The 26334-nt window shown below is 56.9% G+C and overlaps 2 protein-coding genes across 3 annotated transcripts; both read right to left on the bottom strand.

Moving 5' to 3' along the window:
- Window positions 1-7516: 7516 nt before the first annotated feature.
- On the bottom strand, window positions 7517-10797 carry LOC141751661 (adenylate cyclase type 10-like). Of its 2 annotated transcripts, XM_074608800.1 has the most exons (5): window positions 10066-10791; window positions 9574-9672; window positions 9240-9415; window positions 8407-8629; window positions 7517-8293 (listed from the first exon to the last, which is right to left on the bottom strand). In XM_074608800.1, the coding sequence occupies exons 1-5, from the start codon at window positions 10339-10341 to the stop codon at window positions 8276-8278; spliced, it is 792 nt and encodes a 263-aa protein (XP_074464901.1). In that variant the 5' UTR covers window positions 10342-10791; the 3' UTR covers window positions 7517-8275. The 2 variants fall into 2 exon arrangements, with proteins under 2 accessions (XP_074464901.1, XP_074464903.1); XM_074608802.1 differs by having other exon boundaries at window positions 7983-8629; window positions 9574-10288; window positions 10786-10797.
- Window positions 10798-11245: 448 nt separating this feature from the next.
- Window positions 11246-25958, bottom strand: LOC141751754 (adenylate cyclase type 10-like). Its single transcript, XM_074609107.1, has 19 exons — window positions 25895-25958; window positions 23587-23625; window positions 23042-23185; window positions 22511-22716; window positions 21978-22071; window positions 21583-21671; window positions 20822-21013; window positions 20587-20708; window positions 19919-19995; window positions 19639-19828; window positions 18753-18805; window positions 17139-17292; window positions 16240-16432; window positions 15617-15703; window positions 14897-15180; window positions 14148-14284; window positions 13342-13467; window positions 12046-12300; window positions 11246-11400 (listed from the first exon to the last, which is right to left on the bottom strand). The coding sequence occupies exons 1-19, from the start codon at window positions 25956-25958 to the stop codon at window positions 11246-11248; spliced, it is 2661 nt and encodes an 886-aa protein (XP_074465208.1).
- Window positions 25959-26334: the final 376 nt, after the last annotated feature.

Below are 26334 nucleotides of genomic sequence, written 5' to 3'. Positions count from 1 at the left end.
AGGTGGCTGGCCGGCTCCGGCAATATGAAGAAAGTCTCTCTTCCCCCCTTGTCTCAGCTGTGGAGAAACTGTCGCGGAAGGTCCAGCAACTTGAAGAGAATATCTCCTACTCCCCACCTGTACAGGCCAGTGTCTCAGCTATTAGAAGCAGGCATTTCCCCACTCAAGAGAGAGAGTACAGAGGGTACACACCACGAGGCACCCTGTGGTTCTACCTGCGTGACCACGGAGAGGACATGAGGAAGTGGGATGGACAACCTACTTCGATCCTGCGGACATGGGTACAGGAGTTGCAAGGAAGGACAACCACAAAAGGGGATCCCTCCAGGAAAAGTGCGGTCCCAGTTTCCAGTGGGACGTTCCCCAGACAGAGCAGAAGGCCTGATGTTGCTTCTGATCCTCTTGAAGGAAGTTCCAAGTCATTTATGCAAGAAGTGAGTAATGGATACTATGACCAGTATTAGAGGGGCCCTGCCTCCGGCCAGGTGGAGGAAAGGGACAACCGGGTTTATTGGACGGTGTGGATTCGATGGCCTGGCACATCAGACCCACAGGAGTATAAGGCTCTAGTGGACACGGGTGCAGAGTGTACTTTAATACCATCAAGCTATAGAGGGGCAGAACCCATTTGTATTTCTGGGGTGACAGGGGGATCCCAAGAGTTGACTGTACTGGAGGCGGAAGTGAGCCTAACTGGGAATGAGTGGCAAAAACATCCCATTGTGCCTGGCCCAGAGGCTCCATGCATCCTTGGTATAGATTACCTCAGGAGAGGGTATTTTAAGGACCCAAAAGGGTACCGTTGGGCCTTTGGCATAGCTGCCTTGGAGACGGAGGAAGTTAAACAGTTGTCTACCTTGCCTGGTCTCTCGGAGGATTCTTCTGTTGTGGGGTTGTTGAGGGTCAAAGAACAACAGGTGCCGATTGCTACCGCAACGGTGCATTGGCGGCAATATCGCATTAACCGAGACTCTCTGATTCCCATCCATAAGCTGATTCGTCAACTAGAGGTTCAAGGAGTGATCAGCAAGACTCGCTCACCCTTTAACAGTCCCATGTGGCCGGTGAGAAAATCTAATGGAGAGTGGAGGCTAACTGTAGACTATCGTGGTCTGAATGAAGTCACACCACCGCTGAGTGCTGCCGTGCCGGACATGGTACAACTCCAGTACGAACTGGAGTCCAAGGCAGCCAAGCGGTATGCTACGACTGATATAGTGAATGCATTCTTCTCAATCCCTTTGGCAGCAGAGTGCAGGCCACAGTTTGCTTTCACTTGGAGGGGCGTCCAATACACCTGGAATCGACTGCCCCAGGGGTGGAAACACAGCCCCACCATTTGCCATGGGCTGATCCAGACTGCTCTGGAACAGGGTGAAGCTCCAGAACATCTGCAGTACATTGATGACATCATTGTATGGGGAAACACAGCAGAAGAAGTTTTTGAGAAAGGGGGTAAAATAGTCTGAATCCTCCTGAAAGCTGGTTTTGCCATAACACGAAGTAAGGTCAAGGGACCTGCGCAGGAGATCCAGTTTTTAGGAATAAAATGGCAAGATGGACGCCGTCAGATCCCAATGGATGTGATCAACAAAATAGCAGCTATGTCTCCACCAACTAGTAAAAAGGAAACACAAGCTTTCTTAGGCATTGTGGGTTTTTGGAGAATGCATATCCCAGATTACAGTCTAATTGTGAGCCCTCTGTATCAAGTAACGCGGAAGAAGAATGACTTTAAATGGGGTCCTGAGCAATGACAAGCTTTTGAACAAATCAAACAGGAAATAGTCCATGCAGTGGCCCTGGGGCCAGTCCGGGCAGGACAAGATGTTAAAAATGTGCTCTACACCGCAGCCGGGGAGAACGGCCCTACCTGGAGCCTCTGGCAGAAAGCACCAGGGGAGACCCGAGGTCAGCCCCTGGGGTTTTGGAGTTGGGGATACAGAGGATCCAAAGCCTGCTACACTCCAACAGAAAAAGAGATATTGGCAGCATATGAAGGGGTTCGAGCTGCTTCGGAAGTGGTTGGCACAGAAGCGCAGCTCCTCCCAGCACCTCGACTGCCGGTGCTGCGCTGGGTGTTCAAAGAAAGGGTCCCCACCACACATCATGCAACTGATGCTACATGGAGTAAGTGGACTGCACTGGTCACACAGCGAACTCGAATGGGAAACCCCAGTCGCCCAGGAATTCTGGAAGTGACCATGGACTGGCCAGAAGGCAAGGATTTCGGAATGTCACCAGAGGAGGAGGTGACGCGTGCAGAAGAGTCCCCACCATATAATAAACTGCCAGAAAATGAGAAGAAATATGCCCTGTTCACTGACGGGTCCTGCCGGATTGTGGGAAAGCATCGAAAGTGGAAGGCTGCTGTGTGGAGTCTTACACGAAAAGTTGCAGAAGCCAGTGAAGGAGAGGGTGAATCGAGCCAGTTTGCAGAGGTGAAAGCCATTCAGCTGGCTTTGGACATTGCCGAGCGAGAAAAATGGCCAGTACTTTATCTCTACACTGACTCATGGATGGTGGCAAATGCTCTGTGGGGGTGGTTACAGCAGTGGAAGGCAACTGGCGGCACAGAGGCAAACCCATCTGGGCTGCTGACCTATGGCAAGATATTTCTGCCCGGATAGAGAATCTGGTTGTGAAAGTACGCCATGTAGATGCCCACGTACCGAAGAATCGGGCCACGGAGGAACATCAGAACAACCAGCAGGTGGATCGGGCTGCTAGGATTGAAGTGTCTCAGGTGGATCTGGACTGGCAACATAAGGGTGAACTATTCACAGCTCGATGGGCCCATGACTCCTCAGGCCATCAAGGAAGAGACGCGACATACAGATGGGATCGTGACCAAGGGGTGGACTTGACCATGGACACTATTGCACAGGTCATCCGTGAATGTGAGACATGCGCTGCAATCAAGCAAGTGGAGCGTTTGAAGCCTTTTTGGTATAGAGGACGATGGCTGAAATATAAATATGGGGAGGCCTGGCAGATTGATTATATCACACTGCCACAAACCCGTCAAGGCAAGTGCCATGTGCTCACAATGGTGGAAGCAACCACTGGATGGCTGGAAACATACCCTGTGCCCCATGCCACTGCCCGGAACACTATCCTGGGCCTTGAAAAGCAAGTCCTGTGGTGACATGGTACCCCAGAGAGAATCGAGTCGGACAACGGGACTCATTTCCGAAACAGCCTCATAGACACCTGGGCCAAAGAGCATGGCATTGAGTGGGTATATCACATCCCCTGTCACGCACCAGCCGCCGGGAAGCTAGAACGATACAATGGATCGTTAAAAACTACACCGAGAGCAATGGGTGGTGGGACTTTAAAACATTGGGATATACATCTAGCAAAAGCTACCTGGCTAGTTAACACCAGGGGATCTACCAATGGGGCTGGCCCTGCCCAATCAAAACTTCCACGTACCGTAGAAGGGGATGAAGTCCCCGTAGTGCACATGAAGAATACGCTAGGGAAGACAGTCTGGGTTAGTCCTGCCTCGGGCAAAGGCAAACCCATCCGTGGGATTGCTTTTGCCCAAGGACCTGGGTGCACTTGGTGCGTGATGTGGCAGCATGGGGAAGTCCGACGTATACCTCATGGGGATCTGATTTTGGGTGAGAATAGCCAATGAATCAAATTGTGTGCTGTTAATTGCTAAGTAACACTCTCACTGTATGTGCTCATTACTATAATTGCTATCAGTTGTACTATGAGTAAGGCACAGGGGTGATGGGATAAGAACTGACCTCAGCAGCTGGCGCCCAGCAACTTCCTCAAGATCTACGTCTTCAGCCCACGGATTGTGTGCATGAGCCACACCGGGTGCACCAGTCACAACCTCCGAAAATACAGCATGCAACAGACCAGCACCACCCAGCATCTCACCTGCCCTGAGAGACTGTTCTAACAGGTGGAGCCCAAAGCCATGGATTAAAAGAACTCAACGGACGCTTTGGAGGGATGGCCCATAAACTAAGGGCATTATATCCGCATGAATATATATGTGTGTATATATATATATGACAGGGGAAAGTGGTGGCAATTCATTGGAACCTGTAAGATCCGGGCATGGCATAGATGGTATGGAATAAGGGGTGGATAATGTCCTGGTTCCGGCGGGGATAGGGTTAATTTTTCCTGGTATTCCATGCCATGTGAGCCATGCCCACCCTGAGCTGCCCAGGGAGGGGGCAGGAAGTCACCGTTTGGAGCAGGCTGGGGCGTCCCGGGTCTGGTCGGGGAGCGGCGGGGAGCGGCGGTTCCGTGATCGTGTTTGTATATTCCTCTGTCCGTGTGATTGTTGTTGTTTGCTTGTTCCCTTTGCCGTTCTGTTAAACTGCCTTTGTCTCAACCCGAGTCCTGTATTGGGAAGGCCCGAGCGAGCGGCACATGGTTCTTTGTTGCCGTCTGAGGCCAAACCACAACATTCAGGTTTCATCACTACTGTGTTATCCTGAAGAACACTTCTAGAACACTGTTAGCATCATATAACGGTTAATATCATACAGCTCGGAATTAAGTCTTCTCACCCAGGGTCGAATTTCCTTGGGGTACACATTGAGCTTCCCCATTCTCCAGCATCACCCACCAAGTACCTCCAGGTCCTTGAGCAAAAACAGTCCCACGAATGGGTTTGCCCTTGCCTGAGGCAGGAAAAACCCAAACAGTTTTCCCTAACCTATTCCTTTCATGCTGTTCTCCTGTCCCGTAGGGATAGAAGAGACTCTTTAGAGACCCAATTCAACAGTCCCATAAAAACAAAGAATGTTTCCACATTAATTGAGATATATATATACTTTTCTATGTATATATATCTATACCTTGGTAGATCATAATTTCTCTTGGAAGTTATACCGTTCTCTTCTTTATACCTTATTATATTCTTACCATGGGTAAGAATGCCTTACCTATGATCCTAAGTAACAAACCAAAACCCGCTACTTATTGACTGCCCTCTGTGTTGTGCTCTGGTTCTGTAATGAAACGGTTGGTACTAACTACGAATTCCTGTGGAGGAGGAGAACGTAGTGTGCGGCAAACAAACCATCCAGCACTGTGCCGAGAATCAGAAAGCCCAAACCCGAGGGCTGAAGGATGAGTATGTGATGATACATGCATAAATACGCGTGTTGTGTTCCTTGGGTTTTTTTTCTTCATTACTTCATTGGTAAGTAATGAAGTACTCTCCTCTACCTGTCCCCGAATGTCAACAGAGGAGACTGTATTTCTTTCTTGCTAATTGCCTTTGGCGTGAAGTCGGCAACCTTGTATTTGAGATTCTGTGTGGGATGTTCCGGGTCAGTCTCACCTCGAGGACAAAAAGCCCAATGTTTGTATCTAGGACCAAAAACAACGGAGAAGATACTCTCCTCGTCATGTCGCGTTTTTAAAAAATGAGTGTTTTTCCTTCAGAAGCCAAACAGGTGGGGATGGGTCAGCTGAGACCCATTTTTTGAAATGTCAAGTCACCAAGCATGTGGTAGCTACAAATTGGAACCACAGAGAGCTTCTCATCATTGCTTTGAGCAATGCAGTAACTTTCACAGCTTCACAGGGAGACGCTCAAGAGTACTTGAAAGACTGGAAATTTAATTTCACTTGGTGCAGTGGAGGCTCAGTAAAATGAAAAACAGGGTTTAAGCCAGCAAATCTACAAGCACAGGTCACTCGCCGAGGCAAACAGCTCCGGTGCTGGCACGTCGGCAGCAGAGCCGGGCAACGGTGGCGAAAAGGGGCTTTTTCCGAGTTTTTCTGAGGCCGGGAGAAGACCGGGCAGTGGCAGGGACCCGCAGGGAGCCCGCAGCTGACAGCTGATGCGAGAGCGTCTGACGAGGCCGGGGCGGAGCCTGCAGCAGCCGCGGCAGGTTTAAAGGAGGCGTAACCGCCACCAACGGTCACTGGCTGAGGCAAGTGAGCCTGCAGCAGCAGCGGCCAGCCCCCAGCCCCTTCAAAGGCGGCCCAAGGGAGTGCGGTGAACAGGGCGGGCAGGCAGGGCATGGCGCGTCAGTTCGCGTGGAAGGGCGCAGGACGCTCGGGGGGGGAAGGTCAGCCATGGTCTCCAACTGAAGGACGCAGCTTCCTGCATCTGCTGCACCTGCCAGAGCAGACGTGGCCGTACCAACTGAGCTCCCCTGGAAGCACGCAGCCCCCCAGGTCGCCGGCTGCAGAGAGTGCCTTAATCTCCCAGGGCTGGTGGGTGGTAGAAGAGGTGACAGCTGCGTGAGGTGCCACCAGGGGGATGATCTGCTCAGCCTGGCAGCAGAGCTGAAAGAGGAAACAGAAGGGCTGCGGAGCATCAGGGAGAGTGAGAAAGGAATGGATTGGTGGAAGCAGACTCTGACCGGGTCCCTGAGTCAAAAACCAGAAGAGCCCCCAAAAAAACCCCGAGCTGAAGGAGATCTGGTCCCTTCGCCCTGCCACTGAAGGCAGTGGCCAAAAGGAGGCCAGTGAATGGAGGCTAGTCCCTACGAGGGGAGGGAAGCGAACTCCCTCCTTGCCCACATCCCCCAACCAGGTGCCTCTGCACAACAGGTATGAGGCTCTTGAGGAGGGAGGCCAGCCCATGGATGGCATGGAAGATGGTTTGGCTACACCAGAAGAGATGCCGGGACCAGCAAGGCCTACCCCCAGTTTAAAAACTGCCTCTGCAAGGGAGAAGAGGCGGGTTATAGTAGTAGGCCCAATATGCCGCGCAGACCCTCTTGACAGGGAGGTATGCTGCCTCCCCGGGGCCGGGGTCAGGGACGTCACTTGAAAACTTCCCAGCCTGGTTAAATCTGGCTAGGGGCATCAAGGATAACAAGAAAAACTCCTATGAGTACGTCACGGGTACAGGCAAGACTAGGGAAGGTGTGGGCCCTCTCAGGAAGCACACAGGAGACCTGGTCACCCAGGACACGGAGAAGGCTGAGATGCTGAATGACTTTCTCGCCTCGGCCTTCACCAGCAAGGGCTCCACCCACACCACCCAAGTTGCAGGATGCAAAAGCAGGGTCTATGAGAATGAAGAAGCGCCCACTGTAGGAGAAGATCAGGTTCAGGACCATCTGAGGAACCTGAAGGTGCATAAGTCCACGGGACCAGATGAAATTCATCCACGGGTCCTGAGGGAGCTGTCAGATGAAGTCGCCAAGCCTCTTTCCATTATATTTGAGAAGTCGTGGCAGCCTGGTGAAGTTCCTGCTGATTGGAAAAGGGGAAACAGAACGCCCATTTTCAAAAAGGGAAAAAAGGAAGACCCAGGGAACTACAGGCCGGTCAGTCTCACCTCTGTGCCTGGCAAGGTCATGGAGCAGATCCTCCTGGAAACGCTACTAAGGCACATGGGAAATAGGGAGGTGATTGGTGACAGCCAACACGGCTTCACCAAAGGCAAACTCTGCCTGACATTGACAAATGTCTTACTCTTTGGTGCCTTTGGTGAAATTACAATAGAAACTGTGGCGGCTCTCTGTCAGTGAACGGACTTATTTCAGAGATAACTCACATAATATGTGTGCTTATTTTTGAACTTCAGTACCAATGTACCTTGACAGAAGAGGCTTGAAACACAAGGAAGTGCCTTCCTTCCCCGATTCTTTCAAAACACGCTGGATTCTTTCAAAACTGCTTGCGATGGGAAGTGGCTAATTGTACTAATATTGACTCCTCCATCCAACAAAGAAGGAACTGCAACATGCCATTACAAATTCTACTTTTGTAGCCCTCCAGAACACTGTCAAGTTGCTTTACAAATGCTAATCAATGTCTCCTGAAGTCTAGTAGATTGAAACGCTCTGGCGATACCACTTGACTTGGTCATTGCAGAGTTGTATGGCGGAGAACAGAACTCCAGAGTTTTCATAAGAACCATTTTATTTGGAAAACAAATATACAGCTCTGGTGACAGAAGAAGTCGGTAAAGTTGTCCTGAATGGTCCCTGTTTAAGAAAACCATCTGCCACGCTAACAGCACCTGCAACAGCACCTGCAACGTGGTCTCCATCTGCGTTTCCATCTTCAATTTTATCTGCATCCGCACCGGCATCCCCAAAGATGCCTTCCTCTGAAATGGTACCTGCATCAGCAACGCTCCCTCTGTCTGCAAGGGCATCTGCAATGCTCTCTGCACTCCGGTTTTGTCTACATCTGCAGTGGCGCACGAAAGGGTATCTGGTGTGGCATCTGTCTCTCCCATGGCATCTCCGTCTGCAGTTGCATCTGAAAGACTACCTGGTTTCTGCAAGGGCGTCTGCAGCGGTATCTGTGTCTGCCACGGCCTCTACAACGGCATCTGCACCTGCAACGGAATGGGCGGTGGTATCTCTGATGGTATCAGTACGGGTGTCCCTGCCTGTATTGGTGCCGGCGTCTGTGAAGGTCTCTGTACGGTGCCTGTGTGCCCAATTGTACCTGTGTCTGCGTCTGTGCTGGCATCTGTCTGTGTCCTAAGTCTGTGCGTGGCGGGAGTTCTGCTGTCCAACAGGAGTCCAACGCCCTGTCCGTGTTGGCCTTCATGCGCGCTGCCAGGCGGGAGAACCTCCGTCCGCTGGAAGTGCCCTCCAGGCTGAAGAGGCGCTCCAGTAAGGAAAGGCAGCAGCTCTGCTGCAGCAGCCAGGCCAGCCTCTTCATCCTGCTGCACGAGAGAAACTGCTGGGCCCAGAGGCTCTCGCTGTACAGCGCTAAATCAGACAGGGCTGGGGGAAAGCAGGGCGGCGGACAAACCAGTCGCACCTCCTGGGAGGAAAGGGAGCTGATGGAGAGGAAGGGGGCAAACAAAGCAGTGCCGCCAGGGGAAGCTGACCGCTCGAGAGGGCGCGTTGGCGCTACAGCGCCCGGGGGCCCAAGCAAAGCTGGGAACCGGCAAGAAAAGGGTTATCGCCCTCTGAGCTTCCTCGCTCTCACACCTCACCCCCACCCACTGCTCCTTCCCCTGCCCCTCGTCAGCCTCTACTCCCTGTTTGCAGCTCTCTGTCCCCAGCCACCACCAAGGCCCTGCCGCCGTCGACGCGTGCCGGCAGGCACAGCCCCGGCTGTGAGCTGCTTTTTACCCAGGGGGGAAGGAGCGTGCAGGGGGGAGGGAGTGTGGGGCTCTGTCGTTCCCCATTCCACCCGCACATCGCTCCTTAACCCCTCGGTCCTGTAAGGGCCATGCGTCAGGTCACGTGTGGCCTCAAGCCCAGGCAGGTCTGGGACCAGGTAGGAAATGGCTCTTCCTCCCCTGGGTTCTCAGTTCTGTTCCTTACCGGCCCTTCTGCAGAAGGCAGGCTGCTCTTCTCACGTAAGCGACACAAGGCAACTTTTCCACCTGAGCCTTGACAAAGGCGCCAAGGAAGGTCTCGGGGAAGTTCCTTCTGAGCAAGCTCAAAGCCTCCCTCATCATTTTCTCTGCCAGCTGAAGGCGTTGCATACACCAGCAAACCTGCAGAGGAAAAGGGAAACACCCTGATCTGCTCGAGTCGGCCAAGAGACTGCCGGAGTCTGCCGGTGGCTTGTGATGCCAGGGATAGCCCCTGCAGCCGGGGAAAGCATCCAGCTCCATCCCCCAGGACATCCCTCCAGACCTCCCCATCTCTTTACCTCCCCTTTGAGGCTGAAGAAGGTGGCCTCTTCAAAGCAGGCTATCGCAGTGGCTTTCATCTTCCTCAGGACCTCCGCTTCGTTCAGCTTCATGAGGGCCTTTGCGCAAGCACAGAGAGAGCAGGCGAGCGTGATGCAGAGCCCATGGCCGGCCTCGTCCTCCCCTGTTGCCTCTGGCATCTGTCTTAAGAGGGCCCGTTTCTCCCCCTGCTGATGCCCGCCCCAACACAGTCACGCCGGCTCAGAGCACAGGCACCAGTGCTCCTTCAGATCCCCTCCCTGCTAATTCCCCTCCTGCTATGGGCACGGTGGCCTGTGTCTCCGTCCACAGAAGAGGCAAGCCGGAGGAAGAAGTCAGGCTCTGACCCCAGCATGTCCCTTCCAAGGCCCCGTCAAGGCATGCCCTATTGCAGCGGTGAAGTTGTCCTGCCCAGAGCCAGCTGACTGAGAGGACTCCGTGCACGGTGGGCACTGGCGAGCGAGGCAACTCACCATGTAGCTGTTGGAGACGTGCAGGTAGGCAGCAGCACACTCCAGAAGGTAGTAAAAGGCTCGGTCGGCATCGCCCATTGCCACGTAGTGGCGAGCCAAAGGCACAAGCACCGATTCCACGATGGCTCGGCATTCACACCAGTGTGTGCCGTTGTGCTGCCTGTCGGTCTCGTCGGGCAGCTCAGTTGTCTGTTCGCCCTCTGGCAGAAGCCGCTCCGCCACACTAGTCAGAGCACCGTTCCCAGGGGAAGAAGAGAGCAAAGAATGCACAGGCATCACCTACACTGGTCTTTTGCCCCACAGAGAGGCCATCAAAAGCCCTTTGTTCAAAAGAGAGCGCGAGCCCACGGGCAGGCATGACTCCTACAGCTGCTTTGTAGCCAGGGAGAAGAAGACAAGCTGGGCTTTCTGTCACCTCCCCCAGGCAAACCACCCGGCTCCCTTGTGGTGGCTTTTCGCCTGCAGATTTTGTAGCGCTCCTCTCGAGGAACTGGAAAGCAAGGCCTGCTCCAGCGTAGTGTGACCATCACTAGGAGCCCACGGGCTTCCTCCAGCACTGTCTCACCTCCGTGGCCATCTCTTCCCAGCTCCCACCTCACAGAAAGCCTCTTCCTTAAGCTAGAGTCACAACCGGCAGGCAAATGCCAGCGCTTCCTTGGTCTCCTCTGGAGACCCCTGAGGCCCCTGCCTTTACAGAGAATCAAACCCTTGTCTGCTCACCCGGTTTCCGCCTCTGTGAAAGCCTGCTGCTCTGCGGCATCTGCAAAGAAAACAGGGGGTTAGACACCTCCTCGCCTGCCCCAGGGGAAGAGCTGCTCTCGCTCTCCCACTGGGCTTCAAGGACCCTTGCGAGGGTGCCGACACGCTGAGCAAAGTCTGCGGTGGTTGTCCTCAGCTCCTGGGCTCGTCCCCGGCAGACCTCCTCCCAGCCGATCCCCAGCATACACCCCTGGGCTCCTGGAGGGCCCGGGCTGTGGAGCACGGTGCACAGCGTACCCCCAGTGGCGTGGGTCCTATCCTGCTTCAGCTCTTCTCCAGCCAGCACCAAGGCCTCCCAGCTGCATGAGTCGCCTCCGTCGGCAGGGTCCCGACAGCTGCCTCCGTCCTGGCTGCTGGTGACGGCAAAGTGGTGGAAGGCGACAAACTCCCCTTGGCCGCAGCTCTTGCATTTGTGCGCGTGCTACTCCAGGAAGGCGGCACACTTGCCGCGCAAGGCGACTCGCTGCCTCTCGGGCCACAGCTCGTACGCAGCCTTCTGCAGCAGCGGGACGCAGAAGGCCAAGACGCCAGGCTGCTGCTCCTCGGTCCTCGTGCTGGGAGAGGGCCTCTGCACACCTGCAAGGCAAAGGGCCTCGGCATCAGCCCCAGCTCAGGGCCGTCGCAGCTGGGGCACGAGAGTCATGCCTTGGCGTGCACCCTTGCCAGCCAACCAGCACTGCTGCATACCGAGCCTTGCAGCACGGGGCAAAAGGGCCCAGCTTGCCTTGCTGACGCTAGCCCAGCCCCGCGGACACAGCGCTCAGCTGCGCTCCAGGCAGGAGCTGGGCATGTCACCACCAGCCCAAGCAAGCCCCGTCCAGCACTTTCTCCCTGCTCTTGGCAAGGCAGTCCCCAGCCTCCTGAGCTTCCTCCTGCGCCACAGGGGAGTCAAAGCTGAATAAAAGCCCGTCAAGGGCCCCGGGGCAACCTGGAGAGCATCTTTGATCAGGTGGCTGGGAGAGGATGTCAGGGGCTCCACACGCCCTCCCGTGCCTGCGCTACGAGCAGCACTCGGGATGGCACTTGGTGGGAACCTCCCTCCAGCGCAAAGCTAGCGGGCTTTGAGACTGACCCGTAAGGTCTTTGAACAACCCATCGCAAAGAGCCGTGCCTGCCTGAGCCCCAGCCACCCCTCACAGCAGGGGAAGCGCACCATGCCCTGGGGAGCCCTGCCGGGACACAGCTGGGAGCTCCCTTGTCCACCTGCCTGCTACCACTTACTGCTCTCCACCTGCGAAGAGGTGGCTGGCCCCTCGGTAGGATCTTGCACATCTTCTGGCACCTCTGTGTTTTTCAGCCACCTCAGGATGTTGTCGCTCACCAGCTCGTCCAACGAGGAATTCATATGGGTCCTGAGGCCAGTGGGAAGGATGTGCAACAGGAGCTGGGTGGTAAACACCGGCCCGATGATGGCTGCAAACTTCACAACCATCCGCGTCAGCGGCTGCATCCGATCCAGCTGAGTCAGCGCAATCTCTGTCAAGAAGAAACAACACGTCTCTCTTGCCTCTTCCCCATGCTGAGGCTGGAGAGGCTGGAAAGTTTCAACCCATGAGATGGGGTAGACTTTGGCCTCCTCTCCTTGCGGCTGCACCTACTGGGCAATCGCAACCCAGGGTAGGCATCTTCAAACTGGCTCCGCTCCTGATGGAATCGCAGGCCATGAGGCCTGGGGAAAAGCCAGATGCTCAAACAAATGCTCCCCCACCGAGGGCAGGGAGGGCAGGACCCAGCAGGTATGCGCATCCCATGATGTGCCCTACCAGATCTGGAGTAGGCTTTTGCCCAACAGCACACACAGAGAACTTTCCCCACATCACAGGTGGACACAGAGCTCCCCACAACGCTTGCCTTAACTTGGCCAGACAATACTATTCCTTTCTCTTGGTTTTCTTTTTTTTTTTTTTTTTTTTTTGGACAAAGCCACTTCACAGCAGGAATACTTTAGCATGATGTCTCTTCACAATTCATAACAAATGTCTATGGCCAGAGAGGAGGGACACTCATTGAAAGCTCCCCCATCCAGCTCCCCTGGCTACAGGAGGATTTCCATGCCGATCCGCAGAAAACAAAAAACCAAAACAAAATGAAAAAAAAGAAGAAAAAAGAGAAGGATTTGGTTTGGATTAAGTGCCTTGAGACCAGCATTAGCTGGGGAACTTAAAAAGAGAACAGCAACACAGATGCTGCGTCAAAGTTGGGACAGAGGCAAGTCAAAGCCTTTTCCCAGCAAAGTATTTGTTTTGGTGAGAAAAGGGAGCCATTTCAGTGTTGCACGGATAACCTTTTCTCTCCTACCTGCTGACGGAGAGCAGCCAGCAGGCTCACAGGAGGGGAAAGCAGCTGCCTGCAGCCCCAGGCCTGTTTCTGGTGGGACCGGAGCCGCCTTCCCAGCAGAGCCCCCACGCTGAGAGGGTGACTCTGCAGCACACGGATGCCCGGCCTCCCTCCAGCCCCTGCCCCGGGAAGGAGCCCCAGCACAGCTGACAGCCGGCAGAGTGGCGCTCGGCTCCTTACCTTTCAAGGGGATGGGCAGCGCGGTGTTCTCCAGGGTCACGCCTGGCCTGAGGAGGCAGACCCTCCCGTCATTCCGCGCCTCGGAGCTCCAGGTTGCTGCGAGGGATGAAGCCTCGGCTGCAGATGCTGGGCAGAGCAAGAGAGCACCGATAAGGCAGTTCGCAAAGCGACTCGCAGCTCGCGAGCGCTTCACGATTCACTTGGGATGGGACAAGTCGCCCCTGACATGGTCCAGTGCCTGCCCTGAATGTGGTGGTCATGAAGCAGAGCAAAACAGTTCCCACCAGTTCCCAGCCAGGGAAACTGCTGGTGCTAATGCAAGACGTGGCCTCAGTCCTGGCTCTTCCCAAGGCCGCGGCACTCTGGCTGGCATTGCTCTCTCGGATGGCATTACCACCGTTTTCTTCCGTTACCGGCACTCTTGTGGGGATTTATGGTTTGGCATTCAAGTTTCCTGGGCTCGTCCCTCACCTCAAGCTGGGGTTTGTTCTCAAGTGAGCTAGCCTTTGGCCAAGCTAAACTGCATGCCCATTGGAATGCCTAAGAAACACCACAAGCACATGTGCTTCGGAAGGATTTCCCCTGTGTTTTAGCCCCACAACCCCCGCCCCAAGAATGTAGGTCCCTCCGAGCCACCAGAACTCACTGCCCCTGCTTTGCCTGTCCCAACAGCAAGGCGCACAGGAGCCCACACCTCCGCCAGACCAAGATCTGACTCTGCCCAGAGCCATGGGGGAACAACGGGGCAAGACTCTGCTGTGGAGAACACGCCACAGCAACTCGCTAGTCGCAGCCAAGGTGCTTACTGATCAGGCTCTCCCAGTTGTCCTTTGCTTTTCCAGACTGCCTCCGGGTGCAGAACTGGAGCATGTCGTTGGCACGAAGGCAGCGCAGCAGCTCCTCGCAGTAATATGGGATCCCTGAGCTGGTTCGGATCAGGAACCTGCACAGGAGCAGACCCGTCGGGGACCAGCACAAGGAAAGTAAGGTGAAACACAGTTCAGCTGGGCGGCCAGTCACTCAGGCATACCAGGGTAGCCAGCATCTTCATCACAGCTACGCCTCACTTTGGAAAGGGATCGTCCTCCCACTGCCTTGGGATTTTGTGCCCCCTGAACCCTCCAGCCTTTGCCGAAGTCCACGGGAAAAGAATTGCGGACAATGCCCAAAGCGCAGAGCAGCGAGCCCTGCCTTTCTTCTCCTCAGGAGCCTGGAGAGGATGGACCTCTGCCCCGGGGAATCTCCCCCACAGCCCAGCCACCCAGACCAAGGCCTTTTCTGTTCACACCCAGACACAGCTGGGCTCAGGACTCTTCCTCCCTTCCTCCCTGTGCGGCAGCCAAGGCTGACACCTCCCAGGCTGGGTGTCTCGGGAGTTGCCCGCTCTCAGCGCGCACCCACCAGGGTGAGGCATAACAAGCCGCCCACGCCTGGCACTCGCTAGAGTCCGGGATGCTTCTAGCGGCCCTGCGCTCCCTTGCCTGGGGGCCTGATTCCCTACCACGGTCAGCAGAGGTTCAGGCCCTCAGGAAGAGCTCCCCTGCCTCCAACTTACCTCACCAGATCCCTGGGGATGCTGACCACTCCGAGGTCCTTGCAGACTTTCTGCATCACAACTGAAGCTTTCAGCTTGTCCAGATGAAGATAAGTGATTTTCTGGGACGTGGCGTTGTCTGCTGCGGCTTTGCGAAAGCTCTCGGTTATCTCGTAGCCTGGGGCTAAGCTCATGACCATGAAGAGGGAGACCTTCTGGAGCACGGGTGACATGATGAACCAGGAGTCAGGGTCGATGAAATGGGCATTGTCGATGACAAATATGCCAAAATCTCCTGTAAGGGTCTGAAAAAAAGCAGGTTGCTCTGAGGGGAATCCAGTGGATTCTCAGCTGTCTTGCAGGGGACGAGATTTAGCCTCCGTCTCTTGAGAGGATGCTCTGAAGTCTCTCCCCAGCCACTTTCCCGCTCGGAAGCTTACTGACTCTTTGAGACTGGAGGGTCATACCTAACATCACTTGCCCTGCAGAAGGAGGGAGCTCGGGCAAGGGAACCCAGAAGACATTGTTCCTCCTCCAGGGCACACTTTACGGGAGGAAAGTCCTCGGGTGTGTTTGTGGGGCTGCGGGGGGAAGTGGGGGGGCGAGGGCTTTCTCGGGCTCTGACGGGCCATGACCCAGGTGCGCAGTCATCCCGCCTGCTCACACCTCAGTGGTACAGAGCCCGCAGACGGCAGGGTTTTTCCTTCTCTGACCCAGGGGGAAGGAAGGAGAAATGCTCACCTTCTCCAGCACTTTCACCCGAGTCGAGTGCAATTCCAGTCTTCTTTGAGTTTCATCCATCTCGCGAACATTGTCCGAAATGGGGAACTGGCCAGAAAAGCAGAGTCAGGGAGAAACACGGCTCCGGGGCTCGGCACACCTACCCAGCACGCAAGACCGCAGAGCCCACCGTCTCTGACAGCCTCAGCACCTCACCTCTGCCCAGCACAGGGGCAGGGAGCCGCAGCGGGGACTCCACCCAGAGCCTAAAGCAAAGGCCCTCTGCTGAGGGTCTCTGCAGAGCTGGGGCTTGGGCTGAGCCGGTTCTCTGGCTGTGGGAATCGTGGGCTGGCTGGGGCAGACCCCTCGCACAGCGGTGACCTCGGCACGAGGTCAGGAACAGCCTCTCTCCAGTGCCACTTCCAGGGTGCCGAACAAGGCACCGGGCACTGCGGATGCGGCGCAGGACACCAGCCCCACAGACAGGGAGCCCCCCGGGCCCAGGCATGGCAAATGCACACTGTGACCCCCGCAATGCCCACCCCGGAGCTAAGGCACTCCCAGTAGCGTGCCCACTCAAGGTCAGACCCAGACAAGCTCAGGAGAAGGCCTTCTCAACGTCCACAGGGGCCTCTGGCTCTCACCTTGACACCGAAAATGTCATTGAGGAGGCAGTAGCTGCTCTCTTCGATTGTCCCTTGCAGCTTTGTCTTCAGCACGCGCTGCCTGTCGCCGCGCGATTCACAGTCCTGGAGGCCCAGGGCCCTGGCCATCAGCATGCGGATGGCAGAGAAGGGCTGCCTCGTGTCGATCTCCAGCAGTTCCAGGGCAACCACCCTGCGGTGCAAAAGCAAAAGGCACTGAGATTCCCCACAGCCCCAGCCTTCTAAGACAAGAGGGGTGGAGGTGCCCTTTGGGGGGAGCTCTTCAGCCCCCCATCTCCAAGCGCTTCCCACAGAAGGCCAAGCTTTTCCCTCCTCGTACGAGAAAGGGCACAGAGGGGCAGTTGCTGCCAAGCCAGCGGGAGAGCCGGGTCCAGAGCCTGTGTCTCTGCAGCGCCGGCCTAGGTCTCCCTACGTGCCCCCTGCAGAGGAACTCACGGGGCTGAGAGGCAAGAATGGAGCAAGTGGTGGGTTTGCCTTTGGGCTCCAGACCTTATCGGTCTGCCTGCCAGAGCACAGGCCCCCGTGCTCCTCCTGGGAAACACGCCGAGGGCGAGCAGGGCTTCTGAGACAGGCAGCCCTGCTGTCTCTGGGGTCTGGAGTGGGATGAAAAGCACTGAGCTTGGGCTCTTTCCTTCTATCTGCGCCTGACCCAGGGGTGAAGGAGGAAAGGCCGTGGCTCCAGAAGCCACCTCCAACTCCCCAAAGAGGCAGAGGCGGGAGCGGAGCACGCAGGTGCTCCCAGGCAGTGTCTCCAGGAGGCTCTGTCGGGAGGCTGCAGTCCAAGGGCCAGGTACCCTGGCAGAGGGGCTGGAGCGTTCCACGGCTGTCAGGGGATGGGCAGGGGCAGCGTCCCAAAGCTACAGGTGGAAAACCTGTACCTGTGGCCAGCATCCTGGCCTAGAGAGGCCAGTTCAGCAAGTAAGTGGCTCTTTCCACAGCCCATCGTGCCCTCAACCGCCAGGATGTTCCTTTGGCCTGAATCCCTATAGGCGTTCAAGCAGCTGACAAAGAGGTCAGTCTCCTGCTTCCGACCTGCGAAGACAAACCAGAGAACGAGCTGCTGGGGGCGTGCTGAAAAGCAAAGAGCCGTCCCTTTTGCGGGCACCCTCCACCGCAGCTTCCCTCCCCGCTACCACATCGGCCAGCCTGCCGGCACCCAGGCCTCCTTCCCACCTGCTCGTCCACGCTTGGGCACCTCTGCCTTCCTCAGAGCAGTCACGGGGCCACCTGCTTGCCTGCCCCGCAGCGCAGCCCCCTCGCCCTCTCCCCTATCCCACAGGCACGGAGATTCTGCCGGCCCCATGCGACTCCCCGCAGCGATCCAGCACGAGACTGTAAGGAATGACTGCAGCCGGTTCAGGCAGCTGCGTCCCAGACAGACTCACAGCATCTCCTCGCTGTGCAGTGAGCTGCACAGCACCTCCCAGTAGCTAAGGCAGCGTCGTCAGTCCCGTTCTGGTTTGGTCCGGGCTACAGTTAATTTTATTCAGCAATAGCCTGTACAGGTCTATGTTTTGTATTTGTGACCAAACATCGCTGTTGATAACACAACCAGGTTTTAGTTATGGCTGAAGAGCGCCTGCGCAGCGTCGAGGCCTTTTCCATTGCTCCCGCTGCCCTGCTGGCGAACAGTCTGGGGGTGCACAAGAAGCTGGGAGGCGGCACAGCCGCCACAGCTGACCCCAACTGCCCAAAGGCCTATTCCAGACCATACAACGCCGTGCTCAGCAAGAAAATCCGGCGGAAAGGAGGAAGGGGGGACGTTCGGAGTGATGGCATTTGTCTTCCCAAGTCACTGTCACACGTGATGAAACCTTGCTTTCCTCGAAATGGCAAGACGCCTGCCCGCCCATGGGAAGCAGTGAATGAATGCCTGATTTTGCTTTGGGCGTGTGTGCAGCTTTTGCTTTCCCTATTAAGCTGTCTGTGTCTCAGCGCACCAGTGCTCTCCCTTTAACCCTTCCGATTCTCTTCCCCATCCCACTGTGGGGTGCGAGTGGCTCTGTGGGGCTGAGCTGCCAAGCGGGGTTAACCCACAACAGGGCCCAAAACATTCGGCAAGACCCCGAGTGAATACAGGCATCCCCTGCCTCCTGACATTGCCATGTCTTCGCCCAGATGCTGCCAAGAAAGCAGCTCTGAGGAGTACAAGGAGGAGAACCCACCGTCAAAACTCTCCATCGATTTGGCAGAAGGAAATCTCTTTCCTGACCCCAAAGACAGGGATCAGTTTAGCCCCCAGGCTGTGAGCAGCTCCACAGTTGAAAGCAACCTTCCTACCAGGTCTGGAAGACAGCAGGGAGCAGCAGGCGCCCCACCTCGTTTTCCACCCAAAGATATCAAGCAAGCAGAGACCAAGACAGGCGGCGCTTTCTTAGGGCTGCTGCAGGCAACACCATCCCTGGTAAAAGCCTCTCCCTTCCCAGCAAGGCACTAAAAGTTACCAAGGGGAAGAACCTGGGCTTCAGAAGAGCAAGGCGTTCTCCACCTACCCAGCAAGGGGACGTACTCCGACCTCTTCTTGGTAAGACCCACGCCAAAGATGCTAGAAGCAGGGGAAAAGACAACACAAGTCAATGAGATGGTGAGAAGCCAGGGGACCTAGAGAAGCAGCCTGGCGTGGTAGGGAAGGAGGTGCTCCTCGGGTACCGGCTTTTCTCTGGAGCAGGCTGTTATCCCCTGCACTCTTTCCCAGCCAAAGTTCAAGCTGACACGCTACGACAGCTTCAAGCGTAAAGAAGCCCAGCGGCCACGGTGGGACAGGAGAACATATCAAGAGTCCATCCCCAGAGGCCAAACCCAGAGAAACAGGAGAAGACACGTGAAAGAAGCCAGGGCGTGCTGTTGGCTGGGAGACAGCTTTACCACTTTGGCCAAGAACACCAAGCGTCTTTGAAAGGGGGACTTGTGTCCCTGAAGGGCTTGGGATGCCAAGCACCTGGCACCTTTGGCTCAAGTCTTCCCGCAGTCTCAAAGAGACGGCAGTGGTAACCTTCAAACCGTCCTCTAAAGGGAAGGTGAAATCCTGGCCCAGAAGAGCTGAGATTTCTGCAGGAAGACCTGAGGAAGAGTGTCCCGATGGTCCACATTTCCCCATGGGGACCAGACTGGCCCAAAGCTTCCTGCTCGGAGCAGCTGGGACAGAAAACTCCTTGGGTCAGCATTCCCAGGGCACGTGGTGGAGCAAGCACAGCAGGGAAAGCACAGCCCAAAGCCCTTTAGACCCAGCCCACAAGGCCAGGTTGTGTCTACCAAGACAGACAAACCTTCCCCATCCCTCTGGTTTCACTCCCGCTCTCTCAGCAGCTGGAGACAGCAGGGGAGAGGGGCAAAAAGCCTGCCACGCCAGGGCTTCCGACCGTCTCAGAGGACACTCACCTCTCCTCGGTGACCCCCACGTATTGATAGACAGGGCCAGGCTGCCTGAGGCCTTTCATCTCTCTCTCCGGCAGCTCCTTGAAGTAGGAAGCGGGCAGCCGGGAGGCGGCGTAGGTCACTGCATCACAGGACACCAGCCCAGGGTAGTGCACCATCATCCGGGCAGCCAAGTTCACCTTCTGGCCAAAGACTGCCAGAGAGAGAGCACGCGTTAGAGAGAGAGAGCATGCGTCGGTGTGGCCCGTGCCGCCAGCCCCGCGGCACCCTTCCAGGCCAATACCTGTGTATTCGTGTCTCAGCGGGTGGCCAGTGACTCCGCAGAACATCGTCCCTCTGGTAACTGCCACAGACATTGTCCTGGCACACAGAGAAACAGCAGGGCTTGAGCAGCGCCCCAGGCGCAGTCCTGCCCGCCTGGCTTCATCCCTTCCCACACCTCCCCTCGGTGCCAGCCTGGGCCACCGGCTGTGCTGCCCTGCCAGCGTGGGTCTCGGGGACGTGGAGAGCTCAGGGGTGCAACATCTGCAGGTTGCAAGGGACAAGGGGCAGGGGCAGAGCACGTGCAGGGCCACAGCCCTCTTGTGAGCAAAGAGAGAGGGAAGAAGGCGCCCGCCATGTCACCGCCTGGCGATGACAGCCACTTGGGATCAGGTGGCTGGGCCCCATCACCGTTCATGGGGCAGTGGCCCAGAAGGGCCTGCCTCTGGCCACAGCGGCCTCTGGCCCTCACGAGGGCTCTTTCCAGCGCGGTGGCCAGCAGAGTGTGCTTGGAGGGACTCTGTCTGGCTGCCGTGGGCTGAGCCCAGGGGTTGCCTACACCTCTCAGGGCACTGCCTCCTTCCTGCCAGGGACAAGGGAGAGCAAGCTAGAAGGCACATCTCTTTCTGTGAAGCCCCCTTGCGCCGTCCCAGGCAGCATGCACCCCGCCGACCCCCGCCACACACTCACTCTCTTTCCTCGAGCATGGTGGAGCACGAGTTGAAGATCTCCAGAGCACTCTGCAGGGCGTGAAGGCTCTCGCAGGGCAGCTTGTTTCCAGGGAGTCCCAGCACGCAGAGGAACGTGCAGCCCTGCCCAGGACAGATGTGGAACATGTTGCTACAGCGCCTAAGAGGGAGTCTCTCCCTCGCGCTCACTGCCCACCCTCTGGCGCTGGGGGAGGCCACCGTTCCCCCCCACTCACTTTATCACACAGGAGGACTTTGTTGATGTGGCCCTTGTGAGGAGAGAGGATTTCTAGCATCACCCTGCTGGCCTCCTTGAGGACGGTGCTGAGATGCACCGAGCTGGTACCTGCAGCAAGCTGCAGCTGGACAAAGATGCAGGTGACTGGCCGTAGCTCAGAGAGGAGATCCATGGGCAGTCCTGCATGGAGCTGGAAGACAAGAGCACGACGGCTTCACCAGCCTGCTCTCCCGGGCTCTTACTGCCCACACCAGTACCGAGGGAGCGCAGGCGTGCTGGCGATAGCGGGTAATAGCAGAGGAAGGGATAAATCCTCCTCTCGGTGCAAAAGGGCGGGCAGGCCGCCCAGCCTGCGGCAGGCAGACGCCGAGTCATAACACAAATGACAAAGGAGAGAAGGCTGCTCCGCTAACACGCCATCTGGGGACCGGTACGGACATGAGGGGAGACCCTCAGGGATGCTCCAGGGACTTCAGGGGAATCTCCCCTTTATCCCACCGTCGTGTCCGCGGCACACCCAGAACCATAGCCACGGAAAAGACAGAGGGACAGGAGTCCTCCTCCTGCCACCCATGTCTCTCTGAGGACAACGCAGACAATGGTGCGGCACCGGTGCCCCTGGGCTCAGTTTCCCTGCGTTGTCATCGCAGGGCGCATTTTCTTTGATTGGTCTGTTCCCGTAAGAGCTCCATCTCTGCAAGGCACCACTTCTTCTGCCCTCCGAAAATGCAGCCCCCAGCAGCGGTGGCCTTGCCGTACCTTCCCGAGAGCAGCGACTGGTATGTACTTCCTAAGCACATCCTTGGCGTTCAGGTCACTGGGCAAGAGAAGAGTAGGCCTCATGGCACCTGAGGAGAGAAAAGGCAGGTGGTCGCTGGGTGGATGGGACTACGAGCCGTTGCAAAGCAGGGCCTGGCCCTGGAACCGGGGGAGAAAGAGTCTTCTGCGCTTGCTCATGTTGCCACCTCCAGATGCTGAGGGCAGAGCTCTCCCCTGGAAGGAGGAGGCGGCAGCAGCCACCGCCCTGGGAGGCCCAACAGCCTGAGTGCTAACGGACAGAGGGAAGAGGGAGGAGGTGGTTCCTCTCTGGCCCCTGAAGCAGCAAAGCCCCACCTTTCGGGACAATCACAGAGCAAGGGGAAGTGGGCACTCACCTTCCCTTTTTGAGCGGTGTCTCACTGGGTCTTGTACGAGCTTGCGTAAGGCGTCTTGGCATTCGGACCAAGGCATCGGATCCATGCCCGTCACCTGAAGACACACAGAATGAAAGCACTGCCACTGGCCTCCCCAGGACTCCCAGGGGACAGAGCCTGCCCTCCACCGTCACTGCCCAGAGAAGGGGAGAAGTAGCCCACCTGGCTGGATGGGACAGCAATGCTTCCTCAGAAGCACCGGAGCTGGACAGCCATTCTCCAAGCATGCCCATCTCCAAGCAACCACAGCTCCATGGCCCACAGAGGACATTGCTGCTGGGGCTCAAACCCTCCCAGCGCCTCCTGACCCCTCAAAGCAAGAAAGCCCAGCCCACGGTTACCCTTGAGATGGAAGGACAAGACCTTCCCCTGCCTGCCCGCTTTCCCACCTACAACTCTCTCCACATTCATCTCCTCAGCCTTCCAACACCTCCCTCCTTCATGGCCAGGCCCAGGCCCTCAGAATGGCTCTCGAGGCCAACCCATCCACCTGCCTGCACAGCTCTTGTGCCTGCGAGATGCTTGATCCTCAGCCGGTGCTGCTCACAGAGCTCCCAGCAGGTGGCCGAGAGGACAACTTCACCTGCACCCGCAACCTCTTCGGCGTCACGAACTTCAGCCAGGCACGGGCCAAAAATGCAGAAGTGTTGCCAGCTCTCATCTCCGAAAACCGGGAGGCTCATGGTCCCTGCAGAGATCCCTGGGGAGAAGGAGAAGCAGAACTGACACAGGGAACATTTGGAACTCCACAGCCCCCAGCATCTCGGCTGCTCAGAAGCTCCTCTGAAGCCCAGCGGGGAGAGGGGCGTTACGGAGGGGTAGAGCATCCTCCCTCCTCCTCGGGGAGACGCTGACACTAGTCCCTAAAGCAGGCGTCTAGAAATAGACGAACCAAGTTGACATTGAGAATGTGTTGAGTGCGCCAGGCGTCATCCCCAGCTGCCTGCCCCAGAAGCCCAGCAAACCAGAAGCACCCTGTGGCATGGCAGAGTGCCACACAGCTGCGTCTGGCACAGCGCCCGTACCTATCTTCAGTTGGATCTTCTGCCCCACATCTGTGTCACGTCTTCCGTACTTCTTCTGGATCTGCTGGCTACAGTGCAGCACCAGGCTGATGGTCCTGGCCACCTCCTGGGGTGGTGTTCTCCACAGCACCAGCACAGCATCTCCTGGGGAAAGGGAGGGAAGGTAAAGGCTCTGCCGAGACCTGACTCTCCCCGACCTACGGTCTGGTTCTGCAGAGACAGCAGAAACCAGCTGCCGTGCGGAGGAAGATGGGCTTGTGGGAGGCCATCGTCCTGGAGGACTGTGTCCTGGGCACCGGGACACCTCTCCTATCCCGGGCCAGCCACAGCAGCAGACGGCTGGCAGCGGTGACACCCCCTGTCCCGAGCGCTCCTCTGCAGCTGCAGCACTGGAGAGAGGGCACTGCTGGAGGGGTGCGTGCGTGGCCAAAGAGCTGGCTCAAGGCGCTGCACAGAGCCTCTTGAGAAGGAGCGCAGAGCAAACGGCCGCCACAGGAGTTAAATGCTACAGCTCAGTGCCCGAGGTCATCGCCCCAAGAACCTACCAGCAAACTTCAAGATGTCTCCTCCAAAAATCAGGAACTCTGTGGACAGAGGGAAGAAAAGGCAGAGTCACGTGGACACCTTCTTCCAGAAGCCACCGAGCAAGGCCCTCTGCCTGCGGGGAGCACCGGGGCAAGGGTGCACTGTGGGGCACAGCTCAGGAAAGCACCGCTCCGGCCTCTCTCCCAGGCTCACGGTGGTCACAGCCCTTGTACCCGCACAGCAGGCAGGGAGGCAGGGCCTCCAGATGCCACCAGACCTCAGAAAGGTGAAGGCTGGAAGGTACCTCTGGGGTCCATCTGGTCCAGCCCCGCTGCTCAAGCCCGGCTGCACAGAGCCAGCTGACCAGGACGGTGGCTGATGGTTTCCGAATAGCTCTAAGGAGGGAGACTTCACAAGCTCCCTGGGCAACCTCTGCCAGTGCTCAGTCACCCTCACAGTCGAAAAGTGTTTCCTGATGCACAGAGGGAACCTCCTGTTCCACTCTGGGCACCACTGGGGAGAACCTGGCTCTGTCCTCTTTGCACCCTCTCTTCAGGTTGTAGGCACGTTTCTAAGGTCCCCCCCGCAAGCCTTCTCTTCTCCAGGCAAACCAGGCCCAGCTCGCTCAGACTTTCCTCATAGCACAGACGCTCCAGACCCTGGAGCACTTGCTGGATGCCCTCAGCCTGCTCTGGGCCCTGACGCAGCACTGAGACGGCTGTTCACGCCAGAGGCACCGAGGTGGCTGCTGAGAAAGTGGGTGCCTCCTCGGCCGCAGCGGGGAGCAGAAAGGACCCGCGCTGGTGCTGACCCGCCAGCAGACCCTGGCTGCGCTCGCTGTTCCTCACAGAAAGCCCCAGCCCTTCCAAGGAGGCAGGACCAGGCTGCCTCCACCCTCCACCATCACGGCCCGATGCCACACAGTCCTGCAGCACGGCTCCTACCCTCCAAAATGTTGCACAGGTACTCATTGAGCGTTTGCGCCAGCTCATCAGTGCCTCTGTCCACGCCGCTCCTCTGCACGAATTTCTCGGTCAACGCAGTGAAACCTGGAACAGGGACATCCAGAAATCAGGAAATGCCCATGTGGGCCAAAAGACCTGGCAGCAGTTTCCACGATGCCCGGCCCGAGAGCCTGTAGGGGACACCTTCCCGTGCCAGCTCCGCACTGGTGGCAGCCATGATGGACCGCCCAAGGTCACCCATCCCGCTCTCTGTGGGCATCCCAGCAGAAGACCTCAGCAGTGACAAGATGACCACTCTGTCTGAGGGGCTCCAAAGGGCCTGCTGTGTCCCCACATGGCTCATGTCCGTGGCTGCTCCTCCCTGCTCCCCCCACCTGAGATATCCGCAAAGAGCAGCACTCCGTGGACACTCTGAGCGGTGTCGTTGCTCCTGAGGGAGCTATCAGCAAGGAGCGAGGGGAGGAAAGCGACTGCTTTCTGCAGGTCCCCGTAGTGACGATTCCTCTCCCAGGCAGAAGCCATCGTCAGCGCCCTGTGGCACACGGGGTACCTCAGGAGAAGACGGCCGTGCCCAGCCGGGAGGAGGACGAGGACCTCACTGCACAGTGCAAGCTGCACACTGAGCCCAGGGCCTCTGTGCGGGGCGACTAGCCCTCCGCCTTCCCGGGGTGGTCACAGTCACCAGGCGGTGGCCTCCTCTGCAGGTCATCGCTTGCCCGGCAACTCACCTCACGCATCACAATCGGCTCGCAGTGACATCTTCCGTCTGTCACCGCCATTACCCGGTGTCCTGCTGTGAGCGACACAGCACTAACTTCTCTTGTAATGCTGGGGAAAACTGCACTTCTAGAACTCTCTTGTCTGAATTTGGGAAAATATGTACTTCATAGCCAGCTAGCCTATGTGGGATCAGCGGTCTCGGTGCTTTTAAGCCTTCCCAGGTGTAGAGATGAGGACTTGAGGCACTTGACGCAGGCTGGCCCACAGCATTAGTTCATACCACGAAATAATTTCATACCATGAAATAATTTCATCCTTAGAGAGAGAGCTTTTTATTTTCGTCTCCTTCTAGATACAGAAATTAATATTATTTTTCAATAGCTATCAAAAGAAGAGCTTGTTCTCTATTTCAGTGCCTCACACCCAGAGTTACAGGTTTGAACGTTTTTTAAACACTGCGACCCCCGCCCAACTTCCAGACATTTTGGGGCCGTGACCCACCTCTTTTGGGGGGAACTCAGCATAACCCGCACTTCCCCCCTCGCCTGCTCCTCCGCCGTGTGGGCCGGGGGACAGAGAGACAGGGAGAGACGAGGTGGGCGGAGGGGGAATGGTGGGGGTGGCAGAGCCGGCAGTACCTGGCCTTCCCGGCCACCGCCGTCTCGCCCCAGCAGGCCTTTGCCGCCGGCCAGAGCGGCCTGGAGCATCGGCGAGCCGTCCTGGCGCCGGAGAACATGGGCCACATTCTCTCGGCACTCGCTTTCCCACCCCGCCTCCAGAGCCAAACTGCTCAAAACTCATCCCTTTCTATGGAATTTAAAAAATCACTCAGCGCTGCAACATCCCACTTCTTTTTCTTTGTTGAAAAGGAAACAGCCCCCAGGTTTTCTGCTGAAAAACTCCCAGTCCTCCCAGCTGGCAGGGCTGCCGCTGACTCCAGCCTTACTGGGAGGCCCGTCTTTGTTTCCGGAAGGCAGCCGGTTTCCCTTTGGAATCGTTAAGGGCTAGATAAAAACGTTCCTTTGAGGTTTATTTTGAAAAATACAAGCCTTGAGAAGCCCAAGGAGAATGTTCCCACACGCC

The sequence above is a fragment of the Larus michahellis genome, chromosome 15 (genome assembly GCF_964199755.1).
Source record: "Larus michahellis chromosome 15, bLarMic1.1, whole genome shotgun sequence".
Lineage (NCBI taxonomy): Eukaryota > Metazoa > Chordata > Aves > Charadriiformes > Laridae > Larus > Larus michahellis.
Note: the sequence above shows the minus strand (reverse complement) of the source record. Positions and strands in the feature narration are given on the sequence as shown.

What these genes read in the sequence shown, in the direction of transcription:
- LOC141751661 (XM_074608800.1), bottom strand. Translation starts at nt 10,341, where the DNA reads ATGCCTGTGCATTCTTTGCTCTCTTCTTCCCCTGGGAACGGTGCTCTG. An exon ending in TCTTCAGCCTCAAAGGGGAG is followed by an intron (nt 9,416 to 9,573) that starts GTAAAGAGATGG and finishes TTTCCTCTGCAG; the next exon opens with GTTTGCTGGTGTATGCAACG. An exon ending in TGCCTTCTGCAGAAGGGCCG is followed by an intron (nt 8,630 to 9,239) that starts GTAAGGAACAGA and finishes TCTCTCGTGCAG; the next exon opens with CAGGATGAAGAGGCTGGCCT.
- LOC141751754 (XM_074609107.1), bottom strand. Translation starts at nt 25,958, where the DNA reads ATGCTCCAGGCCGCTCTGGCCGGCGGCAAAGGCCTGCTGGGGCGAGAC. An exon ending in GAAGATCCAACTGAAGATAG is followed by an intron (nt 22,717 to 23,041) that starts GTACGGGCGCTG and finishes CCTTCTCCCCAG; the next exon opens with GGATCTCTGCAGGGACCATG. An exon ending in GTGGGGGTCACCGAGGAGAG is followed by an intron (nt 18,806 to 19,638) that starts GTGAGTGTCCTC and finishes CCCTGCTTCTAG; the next exon opens with CATCTTTGGCGTGGGTCTTA.